The following is a 25,009-nucleotide window of genomic DNA, read 5'->3' as shown; positions in this document are numbered from 1 at the left end:
GGGGCGGGGTGCAGCGGGAGGGAGCGGAGATGTTTGGAGCTTTTTTTTAATATAAAATTATTTATTTAAATAAAAATGGCCGCCGTGGAGAGCGGAGAGCAGAGACTGTAAGTGTTTTTTACCTTCTATCCTCCTCCCCGCGCCGCCGAGCCGCCGCTCCGCCGCCGCGCATCCGTTACGGTCGTGTGTTTTATCGAAGCCGAAGTGCGCTGATTTCCATCCCGGGCCGTCTCCGCGGAGCGGGGTTAGCGGGAATACGTCACCAAGTTATGGCTCAGAGTGGACTTTAGCTGTCGCTGTAGCCGGAGCGGAGGTTAGCCTTAGCTTAGCTCGCCGTGTGAGCGCCGCTGGGCCGCCACGACTTCACGGCAACTCCCCAGGAAGTCGGGCCGGCGGTATCTGTCACAGGCGTCCCTTCCCCGGTCAGCGGCGGCGCTTCCACTCGCCTCCGTCACACAGGCACGGAGCTAACGGGCTGCTAGCTGTTAGCAAACACACTGTTTATATGTGAGGGGGACAGCACACGCACTCACACACACAAATACACACACACACACACACACACCTACACACACACACACACACACACACACACACACACTAGTGAACTGCTCATGTTAGCCTGTTAGCATCCAGCTGCCTCAGTGCCACTGAGCCACACTTCTGTGTGTGCGTGCGTGCGTGTGTGTGTGTTCATTTCCTTTTCCTGTGGTGACAGCTTCACCTGCAGCTTCAGCACACAGCTATACACACCACACAAGAAACACAACAATACCACACAATATCACACAATAACACACACACAACAACACACAATAACACACAATAAAACACAATAAACACAACAACAACACACAGTAACACACAAACACAACAACACTCAGTAACACACAATAACACACGCAATAACACACACAATAACACAAAGTAACACACAATAACACAACAATAATACAACAATAATACAATAACACACAGTAACACACACAATAATACACACATAATAACACAATAGTACAAGATAGCTACACAACACACGCAATAACACACACTGAAACTGGTGTTACTGTGTGTTATTGTGTGTTACTGTGTGTGTTATTGTGTTAATGTTATTGTGTGTTATTGTTGTATTACTGTGTGTTATTGTGTGTTATTGTTGTGTTACTGTGTATTACTGTGTTGTGTGTTACTCTGTGTATTATTGTGTTACTGTGTGTGTTACTGTGTGTTGTGTGTGACTGTGTGTATTATTGTGTTACTGTGTGTGTTATTGTGTGTTACTGTGTGTTATTGTGTGGTTATTGTGTGTTACTGTGTGTGTTATTGTGTGTTACTGTGTGTTATTGTGTTACTATGTGTGTCACTGTGTGTGCTATTGTGTTACTGTGTGTTATTGTGTGTTACTGCGTGTTGTGTGTGTTATTGTGTGTTACTGTGTGTGTTATTGTGTTACTGTGTGTTATTGTGTGGTTATTGTGTGTGCTATTGTGTGTTACTGTGTGTGCGATTGTGTGTTACTGTGTGTTATTGTGTGTTACTGTGTGTGTTACTGTGTGTTATTGTGTGTTACTGTGTGTTTCTGTGTGTGTTACTGTGTGTTATTGTGTGTTTTATTGTGTGGTTATTGTGTGTTACTGTGTGTCTTATTGTTGTGTTACTGTGTGTGTTATTGTGTGCGTTACTGTGTGTTTTTGTGTGTTATTGTGTGTTTATTGTGTGTTACTGTGTTATTGTGTCATTGTGTGTGTTACTGTGTGTGTTATTGTGTGTTACTGTGTGTGTTATTGTGTGTTACTGTGTGTGTTATTGTGTGCTACTGTGTGTTATTGTGTTTGTTATTGTGTTATTGTGTGTTACTGTGTGTGTTACTGTGTGTTATTGTGTTTGTTATTGTGTGTTATTGTGTGTTACTGTGTGTGTTACTGTGTTATTGTGTGTTACTGTGTGTTATTGTGTTTGTTATTGTGTGTTATTGTGTGTTACTGTGTGTGTTACTGTGTTATTGTGTGTTATTGTGTGCTACTGTGTGTTATTGTGCGTTACTGTGTGTTATTCTGTGTTACTGTGTGTTACTTTGTGTTATTGTTTGTTACTGTGTTACTGTGTTATTGTTTGTTACTGTGTGTTACTGTGTTATTATGTGTTACTATGTGTTATTGTGTGTTACTGTGTGTTATTGTGTCTTAGTGTGTGTATTACTGTGTGTTACTGTGTGTGTTACTGTGTGCTACTGTGTGTTATTGTGTTTGTTATTGTGTGTTATTGTGTGTTACTGTGTGTGTTACTGTGTTATTGTGTGTTATTGTGTGCTACTGTGTGTTATTGTGCGTTACTGTGTGTTATTCTGTGTTACTGTGTGTTACTTTGTGTTATTGTTTGTTACTGTGTTACTGTGTGTTATTGTTTGTTACTGTGTGTTACTGTGTTACTATGTGTTATTGTGTGTTACTGTGTGTTATTGTGTGTTATATTGTGTGTTACTGTGTGCTGATGTGTTCCAGTGTTCCAAATAAACATGTTTATCTCAGATTGATAAACTAAAGTTGACATTTAAAGCATGAAAAGATAATATGATCCTAATTTCAAGATTTAAGACCTTTTTTTTCCACAAACACAATCATACATAGAAACATAGTATAAAAAACAGTGAATATATACACACACACACACACACACACACATATATATATACATACACACATATATATATATATATATATATATATATATATATATATATATATATATATATATATATATATATATATACTGCTCAAAAAAATTAAAGGAACACTGAAAACACATCATATTTCAATGCGGGGAAAAAACAAACTGGATATTTACATTGATATGGTCTGGATAATGTATTGGGAATGAAAAGATGCCACATTGTTTGATGGAAATGAAAATTATAAACCCACAGGAGGGCTAAATTCAAGACACCCCAAAACTCAAAGTGAAGAACTGATGGTGCAGGCTGGTCCATCTTGCTGAAATTCCTTGGCAGCAACTCAGAATGGTACTCAGTAGTTTGTATGGCCTCCATGTGCTTGTATGCAGTCTGACGATGTCGGGACAAGCTCTGAATGAGACGATGGATGGTGTCCTGAGGTATCTCCTCCCAGATCTGGACCAGGGCATCACTGAGGTCCTGGACAGTCTGAGGAGCAACCTGGTGGTGTTGGATGGACCAAAACATAATGTTCCAAAGGTGTTCTATTGGATTCAGGTCAGGCGAGCATTGGGGCCAGTTAATGGTATCAATTCCTTCATCCTCCAAGGACTGCATGAATTCTCTTACCACATAAAGCCAGGCATTGTCGTCCACCAGGAGGAATCCAGGACCACTGCACCAGCGTAGGGTCTGACAGTGGGTCCAAGGATTTCATCCTGATACCTAATGGCAGTCAGAGTGCCATTGTTCAGCCTGTAGAGGTCTGTGGGCTCCTCCATGGACATGCCTCCCCAGATCATCACTGACTCATCACCAAACCGGTCAAGCTAAACCATGTTACAGGCAGCATAACTTTCTCCACGGCTTCTCCAGACCCTTTCATGTCCGTCACACTTGCTCAGGGTGAACCTGCTCTCATCTGTGAAAAGCACAGAGCACCAGTGATGGACCTGCCAATTCCGGTGTTCTATGGCGAATGCCAGCCGAGCTCCACGGTGCCGGTCAGTGAGCACAGGGCCCCCTAGAGGACGTTGGGCCCTCAGACCTTTCACATGAAGTCTTTTTCTGATTGTTTGTTCAGAGACACTCACATCAGTGGTCTGCTGGAGGTCATTTTCTAGAGCTATTGCTATTGTGGCGGCCACTCCTTCAAATGTCTTTTTATAAAAAAAATTTTTTTGATCGTCGCAAATACCCCACCGCCGCATGTCTCCACCTTCACAGCAGAGTTTTGCACTGTGTCGGGTACTCACGAGCACTAAGGTAAACTAGAGATAACTATCTTGCTCAGTACCTACTCTTTGATACGTCGGGTTAATACGACTTTAATTACTCGCGAAAGCGCTGCCTTAAAGTGACGTCACGTCCAGCACCCAGGTAGAAGGTCAGAGAGTCAGAGGAGGGTCGTCTTGGAAAACAGGGCAGTGACTTACCGGAGAAAAGTTATTAGCTGAAGATAACTCATAATATATTTTACAAGTTAAACAGACATTCTCTAAATATTGATGTCCAGCTAAAGCTACATAACATATCGGTAGCTTCAGTTAATTGGGCCCAGTGCCAACTCAGTGTTGCTAACGTGGGTAAACTATTGCTAGCATTAAGCTAATATCTGCACTCCATGTATGAATAACTGCTGACTGCGTTTTCAGATGAGCTTGTTCAAATATTTTTTATTTAGTTTTTATATTCAGCATTTAAAAAGCCATTTACAACTGGCCATTCAATAAAAATCTGCAGTCAATATATATATATATATATATATATATATATATATATGTGTGTGTGTGTATGTATATATATGTATACATATATGTGTATGTGTGTATATATATATATATATATATTCACATATATGTGTGTATACTTATATATGTATATATGTATACACATATATGTATATGTGTATACATATACACATATGTATATATATATATATTTATATATATATACACATATATATATATATATACATATATATACATACACACAAAATGACAGTGAGGTACAGTCAGACCATTCTACACCACAGAACTACAGAATGAGAGTGAGGTACAGTCAGACCATTCTACACTACACAACTACAGATTGATAGAGGGGTACAGTCAGACCATTCTACACTACAAAACCACAGAATGATAGAGAGGTACAGTCAGACCATTCTACACTACAGAACTACAGAATGAGAGTGAGGTACAGTCAGACCATTCTACACTGTGGCAGATCCAGAACGGTCTGACCATGAGACAGAACATGTTAGAGGCGGAACATGTGGAGCTGAATTTAAAACAGTTTCCATCAGTGTTTCTACAGCAGTGGACATGAAACGCTGCTGTCGGGTTTAACCCCTGCTGGAGGTGATGCAGCCTCTTCAGCGGTGAGTCAGCAGCTCTTTACAACTGATCCGACTGGACCAGACAGAAACTTCTGCCAATGCTCCGTGTCCACTAGATGTGTTTTTCCTGTATGTAAACGCGTCGCATCTGAATATCCCTCGCTTGGTGGGCGTGTACTTGAGGCCAGTAGCCAGTGTTCAACTCCTGCCCCCTGATTGGATGAACGCATCGACTCAGAGCTGTCTGCTTCTGGATTTCAAGCCAGACCAACATGGCGGCTCAGTCACAAACTTTCTCTTTTATTACGGAAATAGTTCAATGAAAAGTATTTCTGAAAGCATCTGAGGCGAGAAACATGCTGTGCAGCAGCTGAATCTGTGCTGGTTTTAGGTCACCAACAGCTAGTTTAGATGTTTGAGGACAGTTTCACGATGCGTTGGACCTCAGCACGCCGCATAAAATTTGCATAAAGTAGAAGTTGAGTCTACTTTATGCTCCGGATCGTAGCTCGAAACGCACTGCAGCCGGACCAGCATGCAACGCAGTGCATTTCACATAGACAATGAATAGGATCCAAGAAATTGACGGATCTAGTGGACACGTACCTTAAATGTTTTCATCAGAAAAAAAACTACCACAGTCTGTTCAGTAAACCAGTATTTAATAAAAAGAGGAAGGAGAAGCAGTTTATTATTTGTATTTCCTGTTTTGCTGTGCAGGAACTGAGCCATGATGTTTGTGTCCTGTTATATCTCTCAACACCTGCCGGTACAAAATGCTTAACGTCTGACATGCTGACAGGCTACCAGATGCCAGAGAGCATCTGGTGGCCAAGCCTGGGGGCCCCGTGGTGCTCAGTCAGGCACAGCCCGAAAAATAAAACGGGGTCGCCGCCCAGTGGGCTTACCACTCTCACTGGGCAGGAAATTGGGGTCAGGTGCTATGCCCACCGGGCAGTAGGCAGGAGCAGGTGTCTAGGTGCACCGCCCCCTGGTGGCGTAGACTCGTGTAACCCAGGTTTAAATTAGACTATATTAAAATAATAGAGGATACATTTAAAATAAAATATATGATACGTTGTCCTAGTCATGTGACTTTTTACCTTTCACCTTTGCTCTCTATACGTCACTCTCATCATGTGACCGTTAAACCGTTGCTCTCGCTCAGCTGTGGCTGACCAATCACATTGCTCGCTCAGCTGTAGCTGACCAATCACGTCGCTTGCTCGGCCTGTGCTGCTTGATAAAAGCTACCCGGCGCTAGTTCCCCTTCAGTAGCGTGTTGGGGAAGCACACTGGATAGCTGCCACAGGTCAGTAGCGCTCGGTTCTATTAAAATAACCTTTCTAACATCAAAAATACTCATCCGATGGTTATGTTCTTTTTAGTCATCGCGTACCGCGGGAGTAGGAGCCGTTTGGCCGCGGTATATGTCGGGATTGTCAAGGGAATTGGTGAGTCTGTCTGTCTGAAATATTTGTTTGATGGTTGCGCTAGCTTAGCATTAGCATGTCGAACCAAGGCAATTCTATAGACTGGCTACATAGCACCTAGCCTTTGACATGCTAATACAGCGCTCACATTCATTCAAATATAATCGTTCTTTACGTTAAAGAGCATTCAAATATTAATAGCATTTTGACAAAACATTGGTCAAATGATTTTGTGAACTTTTCTATTTGTTCTATTGTTGCAAATGGGATGAACTGACTTATGAAATGAATCATTGATGTTATATACTGTGTACACAAGAAAAGAATTAATTGTTGGAAGTAACTGAACAATAATTGAGATTCTATGAAATGAACTAGCTAGTGTTGACGATTTCTGATGCATGGTCCTGTTTATATATATTATCTAGGCCAGGTCCCCTTGCATCCTGTTGGGGTAATCCCCAGATGGCGAGCTAAGTTACCTGGAGTCCCAGAACCTCGGTCTACACCTTCTGCTGGTACTGGTAGGAGGCTGTGGCAGCCTTTATCCACCCCCCACGTTTACTCACACCCACTCACTCGCACACTCGAGGCCTGAGGCCTATAGCCTATGGCCCATGGGCATTGGCCAACTTGTGTGTGGGACCTTCAAGGACTCTTTGAATTATACCCGGTCGGAATGAACTGAACAACCTGTCCGGACCGAACTGTGCAGTCCTAAATCCATCCGTGCATGTGACTAGATCCCAAACTGGTTTCCCCATTGTGGGCTGAGCAGTTTTTTTTGTTTTTTGATTATTATTTTGTAAATACTCCACTCAAGTGCACTTAAACAATATCTCTGCAGATTGTAAATAATTGGGTTTTCTGTTTCTGGTTATAATTTATGGTTATATTATATTTTGTATGTCAAAATTCACTTTAATATATGGTACCAACACCAACTTTGAATTCCTGTCTTGTGTTTTATTATTGCACTATCACCTCCGAGAGCCGAGCCAGATCTTTTGAACTAGCCTACCTTTAAATCCTAAATCCTAAAATATTGAAATAAATACTTGGGCCGCATGTACATGTTACACTTGCTCTGGGGACATGGAACGTCACCTCACTGGCAGGGAAGGAACCTGAGCTGGTGCGGGAGGTGGAGCGATACCAGCTAGATATAGTTGGGCTCACCTCCACCCACAGCAAGGGTTCTGGAACCAGAATCCTGGAGAGGGGTTGGACTCTGTCCTTTTCTGGAGTTGCCCAGGGTGAGAGGCGCCGGGCGGGTGTGGGGATACTCATGAGCCCCCAGCTGAGCACCACTTTGTTGGAGTTCTCCCTGGAGAATGAGAGGATTGCCTCTCTGTGACTTTGTGTTGCAGAGGGAAAACTCTGACTGTTGTCTGTGCTTATGCATTGAACAACAGTTCAGAGTATTCGACCTTCTTCGAGTCTCTGGGTGGTTCTTGGAAGGGGTACCGCCTGGGGGCTCCATAGTTCTCCTGGGGGACTGCAACGCTCATGTGGGCAAAGAAATTTGGAGGGGGGAGATCTGGAGGAATGGCCTACCCTATTTGAACCCGAGTGGTGCTTCTTATTGGACTTCTGTGCTATTCAGACTGACCATAACAAACACCATGTTGGAGCATAAGGTTGCTCATAAGTGTACCTGGTACCAGAGCACCTTAGGTCAAAGGTCCATGATGGACTTCATAGTTGTATCATCAGACCTGCGGCAGTATGTTTTGGACACTTGGGTAAAGAGAGGAGCAGAGCTGTCAACTGATCACCACCTGGTGGTGAGTTGGATCCAATAGCGAGGAAGACTGCCAGACAGACCTGGTAAACCCAAATGTGTAGTGAGGGTGAACTGAGAATGTCTGGTGGAGGTAGGGCTGGGCGATATGGCCTAAAAAAAAAATCTCAGATTTTTTCACAAAAAATCCCGATTCACGATTTATTTTTTTTAACCCTCTACCTAATCTCTGCATGGCGGAGTCCAGTCTACTTTATGCAAATAAGCTCCAGCCCTCTCCGGGTAAACACACCGGATCGCAGCTGGAAATGCGCCGCATGTGGCATGCTGGTCCGGTTGCGGTGCGCTTCCAGCTGTGATCCGGTGGTTTACCTGGAGAGGGCCGCAGCTCATTTGCATAAAGTAGACTGACTTCTACTTAATGCAAATTCAGTGAGGCATGCAGAGATTCCACGCATGGTGAAACTGTCCTCAAACTTATAAACTAGGCGTCGGTGACCTAAAACGAGGACAGATTCAGCTGCTGCACAGATTATTTCTCGCCTCAAATGCTTTCAGAAATACTTTTCGCTGAAGTGTTTTTGAAATAAAAGGGAAAATTTGCGGCCGAGCCGCTGTGTTTATCCGACTTGTCTGCCGGACTGTCCAGCTGAAAGCTTGGTCACGTGACCACGTAGCAGTCGCTGTTGCTCAAGCGCTGTCATGTGACCATGTTGTGGTCCGCTAGTGACCGCCCGCCGTCCGTGCGATTCACATATGCGGTGTGTTGCTGTGTGGGAAAATAGCATCTAGTGGACAAGTGCCTTTAGACCTGCACCGCTCGCCGCCATGTTGTTTGTGTATCAAGTGCGGGGGGAGGGGGGCGCGCACTCTGAACTACGGGAGCTCAGCGGGTGGTGGCGGATGTTGATGAGAAAATCGATTTTCATTAAAATGAATCGACATTAAGTACAAAGTCGAATTAATCGATAAAATCAATTTATCGCCCAGCCTTAGGCGGAGGATCCTGTCCGTGGGGTTTTCAACTTAAACCTCTGGAAAAGTTTCTCCAGCATCCTGGGGGAGGTTGCGGACATGGAGTCTGAGTGGTCCATCTTCAAAGCCTCCATTGCAGAAGCAGCTGTTAGGAGCTGTAGCCTGAAGGTCACTGGTGCCTGTTGCAGTGGCAACCCAAAAACCTGGTGGACACCAGCGGTGAGGGAAGCCGTCAGGCTGAAGAAGGAAGCCTTTCGGGCCTGGCTGGCTTGGGGGTCTCCTAAAGCAGCTGACAGGTATCGGTTGGCCATAAGGGTGGCAGCTGCAGCAGTCATGGAAGCAAAACCTTGGGTATGGGTGGAATTTGGAGAGGCTATGGAGAAAGACTTTCGGTTGGCCTCAAGGAAGTTCTGGCAAACCTTTTGACACCTCAGGAAGGGGAGGCATGGCTTTCCCCAGGCTGTGTACAGTCCATGGGGAGAACTTCCGACCCGTACTGGGGACATTGTCGAGCGGTGGAAAGAGCACTTTGAGTAACTCCTGAATCTGGTAAACACGTCCTTTGTGGAGGAGGCAGAGCCTGGAGACTCGGGGGAATCTTCGTCCATATCTGTGGCAGAGGTCACCAAGGTAGTTAAGAAGCTCCTCAGTGGCACCAGGTGTGGACAAGATCCGCCCTGAGATGCTGAAGGCTCTGGACATCGTTGGACTGTCATGGCTGATGCGTCTCTACAATGTGGCATGGGCATTGGGTGTGGTACCTGTGGAGTGCCAGACCGGGATGGTGGTTCCCATTTTCAAGAAGGGGGACCGGAGAATGTGTTCCAACTACCAGGGTATCACACTTCTCAGCCTGCCCGGGAATGTTTACTCTAGGGTGCTGGAAGGGAGGCTCCGACCGATTGTCAAACTTCGGATTCAGGAGGAACAATGCAGATTCCATCCCGGTCATGGAATGGTGAATCAGCTCTGTACTCTTGCGGAGCTTCTGAGGGGGTCATGGGAGTTCGACCTGCCAGTCTACATGTGTGTTGTGGATCTGGAGAAGGCCTATGACTGTGTCCCCTGAGGGGCTCTGTGGAGGGTACTGCGGAAGTATGGGGTACCGGGCTCATTGATACGAGCTATCCAGTCCCTTGTTGTGAAGCACGGAGATATGGGATCCCAGAATCAGTCATTTTTAAGGGCTGACTGTGATCTCATAGTAGGGGGTGTTGAGAAACATGGCGGTATGAGATCCCAGAATCAGCCACAAGGGGGAGACTCTGGCAGAATAACAGCTAAATAAGGGAACATTGTGATATTATAACCTGTGATTTATAACTGATTCATGCTATAACCTAATAAATGTGTTAAAGCTAACTCAAATACCTATTTTTATAATCTCTGTTTAAGAAGTAACTAAGTCAGAACAGCAACTCACTGAAAAGTGGTGTTTTGGTTACCAGGGAAACTGATGTTTTTGATATGACAAATATGAGGAACTAATGCTTTATTGAATGGAAATGCTTTTAAGAGTTTTGATTACTATGAAACTGAGATGTTTTAGAAAGAGTTTTGATTATTGTTAAACTAAGGTTTTTAACTTAGTAATGAAGTGAGAAGTCAAGAGCTAAGGTGAACTGGGGTCAAGTGTTCACAGTAAAGGTTATTAACCTCGAAATAGACGTCAAGGATTTTTGTGAGTCTGACATCTGTTTCCTGACCGGAGGCCTGCTCTGAGCTGCAGATGGAACAAATACATTAATAGAAAAGTGAGACTGAGTGGAAGGGTCCAAACAGTCCAAACAGTTAGTTTCAGTTCCTCAAACATGGAGGGGTCTTAGGATGAGTTGGGGGGGGGCTGGTGGAACAGTCCAGAGTGGATGGTTTTAGTTCCTCCAGAGCACGCAGAGGCCACGAGGTCAGTGGATGGAAGCAGTGCACGAGTAAGGAGGAGGATGGATGTTGTCATCACGTATGTTAATTAAGGGTGCAGTTCTTGCATGTGCAAAAGGTTCAGTTGTATAAATTACACTGGATCGAGACACAAGTTGGGAGTCGTTGCGAGGTGGTCACTCGTTGCAAGCCAGGGTAGAAATGCTCTGAGCAAAGGGGATTTTACCACGTAACTCGGACGGGGGATTCAACATGATCTGCAAAGGAATATCTGTTCTATTGGAATTATGGACTGAAGGAGTGCTCTTTCTGCACTGTTTGAGGATTACGAAAGACTGTGATCTAAAAATAACGCTGACTGAAGGAATATAACTGAACTCTACTATTTCCAAAGGATTAACACCAGAATGGATTAACAAAGTTTTTACTGGCCCAAAGAACAAAAATGGATACAAGCAGATCTAAATCTGGACTGAACTCTCTCTCCACCTCCTCCCTGGAGCAGAGCCCAGCGGGGCGTCGGTCTTCAGGTGAGCAGCAGGTGTGGCCACACCGTCTGCTCTCCCCCTCCAAATTACATAGTTTGGGTGATTATTGCTCTTCTTAGATAAAAGCATAGTTCCAGTTAGGGGTCATATTAGAGGATTGTTATAGAAATTAATGTTTAATTGGTTGTCTGATGATTTATGGGCTATTGCTATTTTCCTGCTGAGATTATAATAAAACATTTATCCTGCAATTAAAGTTAACAGATTGGAAATTCTATTTATTTTTATCATGATGATGAATTAACCACATATATCTTCTCAGTTTGTAAAAAGTCAGGTTACTGTGTGCATTACATCTAAAACTGGTTCTGTCAGATTACCTAGTTGTTGGGGCCGAGGGTGGCCTTTTTTAAACTTATCCTTGGGGTTATCCATTCCTTAACCTCTAAATTTAAACCTAGCAACTTACCAAGTGCAGAATCCGATGAGAGAAAAGCTGCCGTTAACAGACGTGACTGGTAATTAATTTGACCATTCGAAAGTGGCTACTCAGTTGAGTTAGTTATCAGAGGAAGCAGGATAGGCGTCTGGATGGAGGCAATTAGGAGCTAGGCGAATTTTCTCGCTTACCAGCTTAAAAACGTTCCTCAGATCTCATCTGGGTTGACCCATATGGGCTACGGGAACCGGACCCGTTAGATGGAGAGCTGGTCCAGTAATCCTCTGATAGTTAATTAATTTAGTTGATTGATTTAGGAGGTTACTGGGCCTTAGGATTCATCACCCTTTACAACCAAAGTGAGAGCTGTGTATGCATACTTGGCACAAAGTCAGACACGTTCTCTGTGGGTGTTGGACTCCACCAGGGCTAACCCTTGTCTCTGATTCTGTTCGTGGTGTTCATGGACAGGATCTCAAGGCGCAGCTGCGGTGAGCAGGGTGTCCGGCTTGGGGGCCTCAGAATCGCGTCTCTGCTGTTTGCAGATGATGTGGTTCTGTTGGCTTCCTCAGACCATGACTTTCAACAGCACTGGAGCGGTTTACAGCTGAGTGTGAAGCAGCGGGGATTAGCACCTCCAAGTCCAAGGCCGTGGTTCTCTGATGGAAACCGGTGGATTACTCCCTCTGGGTTGAGGGGGGAGTTGCTTCCCCAAGTGAAGGAGTTCAAGTATCTTGGGATCTTGTTCACGAGTGATGGGAAAATGGAGCAAGAGGTGGACTGGTGTGGCAGCAGCAGTAGTGCGGGCGTTGTACCGAGCCATCGTGGTGAAGATGGAGCTGAGCCGCAAGGAGAAGCTCTTCATTTACCATCCACCTACATTCCAACCCTCACCTATGGTCATGAGCTCTGGGTAGTGACCCAAAGAATGAGATCGTGGATACAAGCGGCTGAAATGAGCTTCCTCCGTAGGGTGTCTGGGCTCAGCCTTAGAGATAGGGGGAGAAGCTCAGACATCCACTGGGAGCTCGGAGTTGAGCTGCTGATCCTTCACCTCTAAAGGAACCAGTTGAGGTGGTTTGGACATCTAATTCACATCCTCCAGGGAGACTTCCTCTGGAGGTTTTCTGAACAGGTCCACCTGGGAGGAGACCCCAGGGTAGACCCAGAACCCTCTGGAGGGATTATATAGCTCATCTGGCCTGGGAACGCCTCGGGATCCATCCTCCAGGAAGAGCTGGAAAGTGTTGCTGGGAGGAGGAGCGTCTGGAATGACCTGCTTCATCTGCTGCCTCCACAACCCGACCCCGGATAAGAGGAAGAACATGGATGGATGTACAGTAGAAATTAGAGTGATGGCATAGATGACATCACATGATGCTCCAAAGCTTTCCTGTTTACTGATTGATTGATCAATCGATAACTTGACATCAATAAGTTTGTCTCCTGCAGTTCTGTCTACTGCTCTTCTGTTTTATTTCCCACTCAGGTCCAGATCTTAAAGCTTTTTTAGTTATTGTCATCCAGACTCTGTTTCAGGTTAATCTGTGGCTCCCTACTAACCTAGCTGCTAGCCGTTAGCATAGCATTAGCCACTGTGGAAGCAGCTGATGTCCTGATTGGTGCTTCTTGCTCAGTTTCTGCAGGTTGTTTCTCTGTCAGTTAGTTAAAGTTAATCTGACGTTAGAAATATGTTACACTGCTCCAGATAGCGTAAGCCACTAATGCTAACCTCTGAATGTTAGCATTAACCTAGCAGCATCAGCTCCAGCTGCATCACTTGTTAACACCTATCCATTTTTTATGTTTTGATGGGTTAATAGCCATGTGTTCTAATGTTTTGGTATGTTAATAACCACATCTTCTAATGTTTTGGTGTGTTAATAACTTCATGTTCTAGTGTTTTTGTGTGTTAATAACCAGGTTTTCCTCAAACATTTATGTGGAGCTCTCAAACTTTCAGAATGTATGAGCCAAATGTGAACCATGTTGGGCTTTTAAATTTTAAGTTGAACAAACTGGTCTGTTTTAGCATTTAAAAGAATGAAGAAAACAAACAAAACATTCAAACTCATTCTCATGTATTCATCTGTCTCTAAAACAAGGTTGAAACACAAGCTCTAAGAATGCAAACTTTATTTAAAATGAAGAGATGGAGCAAACAGAAGCTTTCAGCTTAATCAAACTGAAACTTTTCTATCAGAAAAATATCAAGAATCACATGAAGCCAAACTTATGCCAGATGAGCATTTGGGATCTAAGTTTCGGCAAATAATCTGTTAAAAACAAACAAACAAAAAAAAATTCTCTTCTATGTTTTTCAGCCTAAAAGGGAAAACAATCTCAGGTGACAGAATCAAAACATGAAAATCAAAACAGCCTGCTTTTGGTTTCTGGCAATCACTTGGTTTCATTTGGAAACCAAAAAGAATAGATGAATAAGTAACTTCGTAGGTAAATAGGAACCTTTGGGGGGGATGAGTCTGTGATGCAAGGGGAACAAGATGGACAAGTTTAAAGTCGCCATATATTTGTGTTGCTGCGGGAAAAGTGCCTTTGTGGTGGAAACACAGATAACGGGATGAAGAACCTTTTGTTCCCTGTACAATCCCCAAAGTCCCCGCAACTTAAAGTTCTGAAGAGATCTTGTTTTAAACATTTTCTGCGGGCGTATACCGATTCTACCACCTAATGTCATTATGATGTCATATTAACAAGCATGACTTCATCTCTTCCACAGGGAGGAAGCGCAGGAGAGCGAGGAGGGACCTGCTGACCCCCAGCAAACCTCCAGAGAGAGAGACCGGTCCCACAGTAAGACCAAGAAGGCCCGTAGAGAGCGTCGCCATGCCGACCGGGGGTCGGAGACAGCAGCCTCGGCCACGCCTTCAACAACCGGGCAGCCAGAGACAAGGGCGGAGTCACAGGTACAGAGGGGGTAGAGTTTATCACCTAGCGGACAACATGATATCATCCCGTGTGATCTATTCATACCACCCCATCCCTCAGGTGTTGGAGCCGGTGGCGGGCCCCTCAGAGCCGGGTCCATCAGAACCGGGCTCAGAATCAGCTGCTGGCAGCGAGTCTGCTGGCTCTCCCAGGCAGCGGCGCTCTATTATCCGGGACCGCGGCCCACTATATGATGACCCGTCGCTGCCCGAAGGCTGGACTCGCAAACTGAAGCAGAGGAAGTCCGGACGCTCCGCTGGGAAGTTTGATGTCTACCTGATCAAGTAAGCCCCGCCTACCCTGCAGGTGTTTAGGCGAGTACATGCGGTAATGTCACTGATGATGTTGTGTGGATTTCTTGCTGTCTAGTTCAGAGGGGAAGGCGTTTCGCTCCAAGGTGGAGCTCATTGCCTACTTCCAGAAGGTTGGCGACACCACCACTGACCCCAATGATTTTGATTTCACCGTCACTGGGCGAGGAAGCCCATCCCGCCGTGAGAAGCGCCCCCCAAAGAAACCTAAGGTGGTAAAGCCATCGGGACGAGGCCGTGGGCGCCCCAAAGGTACTGAATGCTGAACTGCACTATTGAAGTCAGATGATCTTCAGTGTTTGTGGTTCTCTGTAGGTTTTATCTGGCTTTGTGTTCACTGTATAAGAACACACACACACACACACACACACACACACACACACACACACACACACACACAGACACACACACAGAACACAACACATGGAGACATGTCATACAATTCTGGTTCTTATCACACACCTCAGCCTCCCCAGGAAACTTCATTCCAGGGTGTGGAAGGGAGACTCTGACTGACTGAATAACGTCAGATTCAGGAGTAGCAATGATTCCGTCAGCTCTGTACCCTGCAGAGTTTCTGAGGGTGTCGTGGGAGTTTGACCAGTCAGTACACATGTGCTCTGTGGACTTGGAAAAGGCTTATGACCATATCCCCCAAGAGGCTCTGTGGGGGTACTGCTGGAGTATGGGGTACCAGGGCTCCAAGCCATTTGGTCTTTGTAGAGCTAAAGTGAGACCCTTGTTTAGAGCAAATTCTTAGCACAAAGTCAAACATGTTTCCAGTGGTTACTGGACTCCACCAGGGTTCCCTCTGGTCTCGGATCCTGTTTGTGACATTCATGGTCACATCTGAAGGTGCAGCCAGGATGAGGAGGGTGTCCAGTTTGGGAACCGCAGAGCCTTTGATTTTTGCAGATGATGTGGTTCTGTTGGTTTCATCAGACTGCAACAAGCGAAGACATTTGTCTTGCTCACAACTGACAAGAAAATGGAGATGAACAGTTGGATTGGTGTATCTTCAGTCATAATGCGGGCATTGTACTGAACTGTTGTGGTGAAAATTGAGCAGAACTCCATGGTAGAGCTCTCACTTTACTGAATACCGCAGCTAGGAATAATGGAATAGGACTCTGGTTGTATTTTGTGTGTATTTTCTCTATATTCCAACCCTTACCTATGGTCATGAGCTCTGGGTACTGAGCGAAAAAATTAGATACAAGCAGCCAAAATGAGTTGCTTCAGTTCAGTTGCTGGGCTCAACCTTAGAGATAGGGTGACAAATTTAGAGTAGAGTTGCTGCTCCTTTGCATTAAAAGCAGCCGGCTGAGGTGGTTCAACATCTGATTAGGACCATCCTGGGCACCCTCTTTTGAAGGTTTTCAGCTGGGAGGACATCCCAGGGTATACCCAGAACTCTCTGCAGGATTGCCCTGGTAACACCTTGAGAGGAACTGGAAAACGCTGTTGGAAGTGGAATGTCTTGTACCCAGATAAGCAGAAGGAAAAGGGTAGATGGATGGTATTTGTTGTGTATGTGTTTATCTCTCTGTGTTCATACAGGCAGCGGGAAGATTCGGCAGGCTACAGAGGGCGTGGCCATGAAGCGCGTGGTCGAGAAAACTCCAGGAAAACTGCTGGTCAAGATGCCATTTGGCAAGGCAGAATCCTCCACTGGCACTACGTCTACCACTTCAAAGGTATCATTGTCAGTCTGTCACACAATCGGGTATTACTGTTGAAGTTACAGTGAAATGCAGTAAAGTGTTATTCAAATGTGGTGATTCCTCTGCAGGTGGTGTCTCCTGCCCTCGTGAGCAAATCTCGTCCCGGCAGAAAGAGGAAGTCAGAGCAGGAACTGCCACCTCCACCACAGACCGCTCCCAAGAAACGGGGCAGGAAACCGGCCTCCGCCTCAGCTTCGGCACCATCATCGGTTCCCACGGCATCCACCTCCTCTGCATCGGCCTCTGCGAGCACAGCGGCCGGGAGCTATGCTGCTGCTGCCATTTTGGCTGCGGAGGCCAAACGGAGAGCAGCCAAGGAGTCTTCCAGCAAACCTGTCGTCCAGGAAACAGCCCTGCCAATCAAAAAACGTAAAACAAGGGAGACTGTGGAGGAGCGAGAGGGAGCTCAGACTCCGGCAGCTCCAACAGCCGAGACTGGTAGGAGGGTTGCTGCAGAGGAGGAGGGAGGTCCCAGCTCCGAGCCTCAGCCTGCCCCCTCCGAACAGAGCCAATCACAGTCAACAAAGCAGCCGTCTGCTTCAGACGACGGCCAATCACACGGACACAAGACACATAAAGGGCGGAAGCACAAGGAGAAAACGGGAATAACAGCTAGTGAGGGAGGAGGCAGAGGAGAGGATGGAGGAGAGGGAGGAGGAGGGGGGAAGAGTAGCAGCAGCAGCAGTAGCATCAGCCAATCAAAGAGCCACAAACGGAAGGAGCGACCACCGCACAAGCACCACCATCATCACCACCACCACCATCACCATCATCGCCACCAACAGTCATCTGCCTCCATGCTGGATCAGCCTCCTCCTCCTCCTCCTCCTCCTCCTCCACCCTCCAGGCCTGAAGTCGAGCCTCCGTCTGCCCCCCTGCTGCAAGCTCCTCGACCACAGTCCCTGCCTGAACCTCGGCATCCTGCCCCTCAGCTACGCCACCAATCCCCCAGTTCTAGTCAGGCCCCAGCCCAGCCTCGACATCCAGTGGCCCAGTCCTCTCCCACCTTACATGTCCTTCCCCAACCACGGCTCCAACAGCCCCTGCCTCCAGCTCACAGGCATCCTCAGCCCACCGACCAGAAAACCCAGTCACAGCCCCTTCACTCACCAGCCCAGCATCGACCCCAGCCCCAGGCTTTGCATGCTCCGCCCCAGCCCCCATCCATCTTGCATGTTCAACCCTCTCAGACAAGACATCCACAAACACAAACCCAGTCCCCTGCACCACTCCAACCGCAGCCCAGGCACCTGTCTCAGCCCCAACCCCAGCCCAGGCACCCGTCTCAGCCCCAACCACAGACCAGGCACCCATCTGAACCCCAACCACAGACCAGGCACCCGTCTGAACCCCAACCCCAGCCCAGGCACCCGTCTCAGCCCCAACCCCAGCCCAGGCACCCATCTGAACCCCAACCCCAGCCCAGGCACCCGTCTCAGCCTCAATCCCAGACCAGGCACCCGTCTCATTCCCAGACCCAGCCTAAACAGCAGTCCCAGCCCCGGCAGTCCCTTCAGCCTCAGCTCCAACCACAAGCTAGGACCCCACCTCAACCTCAGCTCCAGTCCAGGACCCTAACACAAGTTCAGAGTCACTCCCAGTCCAGATCCACAGCCCAACTTCAATCGCAACTGCAGCCAAGAACCTCTGCCCAACCTCAGCCTCAACTTCAGCCTCAGTCCAGGACCCCAATTCAGCCTCAACCTCAGCCTCAGTCCAGCACCCCGACCCAGCCTCCACCTCAGCCCCAGTCCAGGACCACACCCCAGCCTCAGCCCCACTTGCAGCCCAGGCATCAGGCGAGGCCCCAACCGCAGACAAGGCACCCATCACAACACCAACTCCAGACTCAGTACAGACAACAACCCAGACGGTCTGTCCCCCATTCAAGGCCTCTTCAGTCCCAGTCCCAAGCGCAGCCCCACTTCCAGCGAATTCAGACCCAGCAGCAGCCCCAGCAGCGCCCCCAACCCCACCCTCAGCTCACCCAGCCGCATGTGCAGCACCTCTTACCCCACCGACCATCTTCTAGCCTAACCAGGACCAACCTTGTCCCCACTCAGCAGAACCAGAGCGAACAGCCCCAGGACCTGAGTACCACTCGGCCCGGCAGAGGAAGCGTGCTCCCAAGCCGAGACATCGGCATGGAGGCTGTCAAGCCAGAGGGGCGAGGGGAGGCAGCTGCGGTATTGGAGAGCAGGGAAGTTTTAGGAGGAGGGTCAAACAGCACTTCGAGGCCTCCCGGACCTCCTGGAGCAGCCGGAGCCGGACTTGTGCCTGGAGCAGATGGTAGGGCCAGACTCCGGGCGGAGCCGGAGGCAGCAGGTGAGGGCAGGGAGCTCAGAGACATCGTCCCCCAGTCAGCCGTCCCGTGTCCCAGCCGAGAGGAAACCGTAGAGTCACGGACTGCCGTCAGCGAGAGAGTCAGCTGATCAGTCAGAATCAAGCCGACTGATCAGCTGACTGACAGAGTCTGTGCCGGGTGGAAGAGGAATGAGACTGTGCTGTTCCTGGAGATTTTTACATTGTTTTCAGATAGAAGCAAAGCAGAGCTGAAGGACTGATTCTGTCTGGAGATTCTGTAAAGGACTGCAACTGAGAGGTAGTGTCTTTTTCTAGGAAAAACAAATGAAAAGGAAAAAACGATAAAAAGTGTGTATATATAATCAAAAGGCAGCTGTTGTGTCCCGCTAGTCTCCGTGGAGAGTGGGAGAGTAGTTTGGAACTAAAACCGACGCTTAACAACACGTTACTCTGAGCGAAACATTGCTTCCCGAATATAACCCATTTATTTTCTACTTTGATAGTTTATTGTTTTGTCTGTTATACAGCTTTAAACTCTAATATTACTGACTGACGCTTCCTGATCTAAAGGCCTCCTAAGGACTGACTAATTCACTGACTGATTCATTGACTGACTGACTGATTCACTCACTGACTGACTGATTCACTGATTGATTCACTGATTTACTGACTGACTGATTCACTGATTTACTGACTGATTCACTGACTGACTGATTCACTGACTGGCTGACTGATTCACTCACTGATTCACTGACTGACTGATTCACTGACTGGCTGACTGATTCACTCACTGTTTCACTGACTGACTGATTCACTGACTGATTCACTGACTGACTGACTGATTCGCTGACTGATTCATTGACTGACTGATTCACTGACTGATTCATTGACTGACTGATTCACTGACTGACCGACTGATTCACTGACTGACTGATTCACTGACTGACTGACTGATTCACTGACTGACTGACTGATTCGCTGACTGATTCACTGACTGACTGACTGATTCACTGACTGACTGATTCATTGACTGACTGATTCACTGACTGATTCACTGATTCACTGATTCACTGACTGACTGACTGATTCACTGATTCACTGACTGACTGACTGATTCACTGACTGACTGACTGATTCGCTGATTCACTGACTGACTGACTGATTCACTGAGTGACTGACTGATTCACTGATTCACTGACTGACTGACTGATTCACTGACTGACTGACTGATTCGCTGATTCACTGACTGACTGACTAATTCACTGACTGACTGACTGATTCACTGACTGATTCACTGACTGACTGATTCACTGACTGATTCATTGACTGACTGCTCCCTGACCTCTGGTTCGGGTCCACAGGTGTGTTTTTAGACACATTTTCCTCCCATCATTGAACACCTGATGACGTCCACCTGGTCAGTGTTTCTATTGGTCAGATGCTCTACAGGCTCCGCCCTCCAGTGGCCTGTGAGGTGTCAGTAAAAAAGAGCTGCTGACATCCCTGATTAGTTTACATATCCTCAGATTTATGAGCGGCAGCACGGCGCTCCTAGAATGCATTGCTGCTGCTGCTGTGGACACGAACCACGGAGTCCTGCTGCTGACCGACTGTTTTACTGAACCTGGTCTTCGACTGAAAGCCTCAGAGGTGATGTGTGACGGCGGTTTGCACCTTAAACTGGTTCCTTAGAAATCTCTCACTTTGTTTTCTTACCCGTTTTCCATTAAAGCCACAATGAACAGAAGAATGTTTTCCATCCAGACCCTCCAGTCTGGTCCAGACCCCAACCAGGACTGAGTTCTGGTGGTTTGATAAGAGGTGGTTCTTCCAGGATTCTTCCACTCTGCTCTTCATCAGTCTGTTTGTCTTCTGTTTCCAAAGGAAGCGCTTTTACTATCAGTCCCACTCTGACAGTAGCTCCATTTCAGTTCTAGTCTTCTTACAGAGTGGGAGAGGACTCATCTTACTCGTCTTCATGTTGAATGTCTGGAACAGTTTGCACTCCTCCAGTCTGAACAGTCAACCGCCTGCATGTCACTCGGAGACCCTGCAGGCTTCAACCAGAGCGTCCGTACGCAGAGCTCCACCTGGCCTCACCTGGTCTGGACGCACCCAGCAGAAGGTCCCTGGAGGTTCAGATCAGAGTCCTGGTCCTGGAGCTGCTGCTTCAGGACGTCCTAGAGGGTTTCAGACGCATCATCTGCAGGTAGACAGCAAAATATGGAGCAGGTGAAACAATAAAACACAAAACGGCTGCCGAGTCCTCCTCAGCCAACATGCTAATGTTGCTAGCAGCAGCTTACTGTCATTCAGAGGCTGCGTTCAGATCACTTCAGAGGTATGCTAATTTACAGCATGCTGGGAAAGCTGCCTTCAGTGGTACCTTCCACATCTCTAATATCTCTAATATTTACATCCTGACCACCTGCTACTCTGACCGGTGGTCAACAGACCCCTTTCAGCTCTGCACCAGTACAACATGTTTCCCACAGTACCTGAATGCAGCACACATGACACAGTGATCAGTACTGAGCATGCTCAGATCCATTCAGATCTACAGGGGGTCCTCGACCGAGTTCTGTTCCTACGGTGTGATGTAAGCCGATTTTCACAAAAATGGGATCTCTGGTGAAAATGTAAACGAAGCAGTTCTGTGCATCACGATATTGATCAGTTTATTTGTACAACTACAGTAATGAAAGCAGTCATTAGCTCACATTGAAACTATAGTATAAAAAGCTCACCGGGATACGCCGTTGCTGTTAGTCTTCCAGCCAAAGCAGTAAGAATCTTTCCATCTCAGTAATGAGACCACTACGCTGCTGTGTAATCACACAAAATCTGTTTTTGAACTAGAGGCTAAATGCAGTGATTTATTTTAGTGTGAAAGTAAAGAAACATTTTCATTTACATCCAGCTCTGTAAGCAGGACGGGATCTGCCATCTGGACAGCGGTGTGGGTCTCCTCCAATCAGACAGTGGGATGCTGTGGGGTTACCAGACTTACAGCTTGTGCTTTGGGACGGGAGGAGCTCACAGCGCCACCTGCTGCTCATTGAGGACAGTAACTGCAGCAAAATACAAGCTTTAATTTGAGTCTCTAAAACACCAGAAAAAGTCACTAGATTTGTCGCTAGTTGCTTTTGACAAAAAAAGTCGCCAGGAGGACTTAGAAAGTCGCCATATTTAACAAGAAAGTCGCCAAGTTGGCAGCACTGCACTGAACCAGTTCCAACATAACGCTGAAACGCCATTACCACTAAACTGAGGTCTTCCTGTACTCAGGTATGGACACACCTGAGAGACTGCAGCCTTGCCCACTCAGATGATGTTTTGGATATATTTGGACTAAAAATGCTGCAGCAGGTGTATTCATCACTTGATCGTCTGATGTAGAGAATCCGTGGAGCTGCTGGTGTTTCAGGTGTTAAACCAGACAGCAGTGGGCATGCTCAGACTGTGACATCATCAGCCTGGATCCTGCAGCTCTGCTTCCAGTTAATTCTCCATTTTAATCACAGTCTGTCCTTCACTTAGCTCCGCCCACTATTCTGATTGGTTTAAAGACACAGTAAAGCAGGATGTGGTGCAGCAGACCTAACCGTGTTTAGACCCATCCAGAAAAAAACAACTAACCCACGGCCTCCAGTGTTATCAGATATTATTAATATTCATCATTCTCTTTTCATTTGTGTTTAATCACCTGAAAATCAGAATAAACCAGAGGAACGTTCTAAATACAGAGAACATTTTAGAACCACTGCACAGACTAAAGGAACACTTCAGATGGTCCCCAAACTAAATCATTTAGGAATATTTCTGTTTTTAGACTTAAGAATTTCTTTCATTTGAAATATTATTGATTATTTTCTAATATTTAAATGTTTCCAGAAATAGAACTCCCACAGTCCTCTGTGGTTAAACTCCTCCTGATCGGTTTGATTTCTGGAGACACTGAGGGTCAAAATATAAAAATTCTCAGATCTGAAAACATGAAATTCTTAAAATTCAGGCAAAAATATTTCACAGAACTTAGTTTTGATCCCAAATAATGAATAAATAAACCGTGAACAGAATCTGATGCAGCAGCAAGTTACCTGAAATCTGTCTGAAAAAAACAATCAGTTCAAGAAAAGTTTTTAAAAGTCTAAACAGCTGAGATACAAAGAGACAAACACACAAAGAGACAAACACAGACACACACTTCCAGCTGGACTTCCTGTCTGATCTGAGCCTCCAGTTTCTCTGCAGGCTTCAGTCTGAACGTCTTCATCAGGATTAAACTGAAGCTGAGTCGCTGTGATGTCACCGTGATGTCATGTGACATCGCGGTGACATCACCGTGATGTCAGCGAGGTGAGGGCGGAGCCTCTGTGTACGGGGCGCCGCCCGCCGCCCGTCCGCTTCCCTCTGCGATGGGACTCCAGACTGGACCCAGAAGTACAGTAACCAGCCACCATATTGCATGTTCCAGAGTTTAGTGCCTCTAATATTGTCGTCTTGCAGGAGCCACCATGTCAGCCACGTTGTGTTTCTAGAGTAGTAGTGATGTGTGGTGACTTCATAGTTGCTAATATCCAGGATGAATATTCTGCTTTACTCTGGGTGGATCAGTCAACTCAATACACTGTCGCTGTAGACAAACTAGTTTCTACCTGTTTTCTTATTTTCCTTTATTACTAAAGCGTTTGTTGTCCCCAAACCAGACTCAGAGTCTCTGTCGCACAACAGACACACAACAGACACACAACACTGGTACACAACAGACACACAGCACTGGTACACAACAGACACACAACAGACACAACACTGGTACACAACAGACACACAACACTGGTACACAACAGACACACAACAGACACACACTGATACACAACAGATACACAATAGATACACAACATGTACGCTAGCAGTCTTTAGTCTGCAGCCACCTTCTCATTTCCTGGTTTTATCTTCAGGACTATTTCCATCGTAGATTCTCACTGAAGGCATCAAACTATGAATGAACACATCTGGAATTATGGAGGAAACAAAAACATGGGGAGTAAGTCAGAACATGTTATATATTTTAGATTCTTGTTATACTCTGGATGATCTTCAGGAGGTAGAACCTGAAATGGTTCCATTTCACAGGTGTTCCTTGTCAAGGTTCATTAGTGGAACTTCTTCCTTCTTAATGGGGTTGGAACCATCAGAAGTCAGGTTGGTCCACAGCTGACAGCCCTATTGAACAACTGTTAGAATCCATATTATGGCAAGAACCAATCAGCTGAGAGAACCAACAGTCCATCATTACTTTAAGAACTGAAGGTCAGTCAGTCCAGAAAACTGAAAAAACTTTGAATGTATCCTCAAGGAACTATCTAGGAACTACCCAGGAACCATCTAGGAACCTACCAGGAACCATCTAGGAACTACCCAGGAACCATCTAGGAACTACCCAGGAACCTACCAGGAACCATCTAGGAACTACCCAGGAACCTACCAGGAACCATCTAGGAACTACCCAGGAACATACAGGAACCATCTAGGAACTTCCCAGGAACCTACCAGGAACCATCTAGGAACTACCCAGGAACCATCTAGGAACCCTCTAGGAACTACCCAGGAACCTACCAGGAACCATCTAGGAACTACCCAGGAACCTACCAGGAACCATCTAGGAACTACCCAGGAACCTACCAGGAACCATCTAGGAACTACCCAGTGATGGTCACTGTTGGGGATTTATTCCAAACTGAAGGAACCCTGA

At 46.4% G+C, this 25,009-nt stretch overlaps 1 protein-coding gene across 1 annotated transcript; it reads left to right on the top strand.

The window, feature by feature from the left end:
• Positions 1-23,959, top strand: mecp2 (methyl CpG binding protein 2). Its single transcript, XM_023295153.3, has 6 exons — positions 1-107; positions 14,707-14,893; positions 14,976-15,199; positions 15,285-15,478; positions 16,787-16,923; positions 17,019-23,959. Exons 1-6 carry the CDS (start codon positions 76-78, stop codon positions 19,380-19,382), a joined length of 3,138 nt encoding a protein of 1,045 aa, XP_023150921.2. The 5' UTR covers positions 1-75; the 3' UTR covers positions 19,383-23,959.
• The last annotated feature ends 1,050 nt before the right edge of the window (positions 23,960-25,009 follow it).

The sequence above is a fragment of the Amphiprion ocellaris genome, chromosome 8, assembly GCF_022539595.1.
Source record: "Amphiprion ocellaris isolate individual 3 ecotype Okinawa chromosome 8, ASM2253959v1, whole genome shotgun sequence".
NCBI classification, from domain to species: Eukaryota; Metazoa; Chordata; class Actinopteri; family Pomacentridae; genus Amphiprion; species Amphiprion ocellaris.
The sequence above is the reverse complement of the archived record's forward strand: the minus strand, read 5'-3'. Positions and strand labels throughout refer to the sequence as shown.

What these genes read in the sequence shown, in the direction of transcription:
- mecp2 (XM_023295153.3), top strand. Translation starts at nt 76, where the DNA reads ATGGCCGCCGTGGAGAGCGGAGAGCAGAGACT. An exon ending in AGACAAGGGCGGAGTCACAG is followed by an intron (nt 14,894 to 14,975) that starts GTACAGAGGGGG and finishes CCCATCCCTCAG; the next exon opens with GTGTTGGAGCCGGTGGCGGG. An exon ending in CTACGTCTACCACTTCAAAG is followed by an intron (nt 16,924 to 17,018) that starts GTATCATTGTCA and finishes ATTCCTCTGCAG; the next exon opens with GTGGTGTCTCCTGCCCTCGT.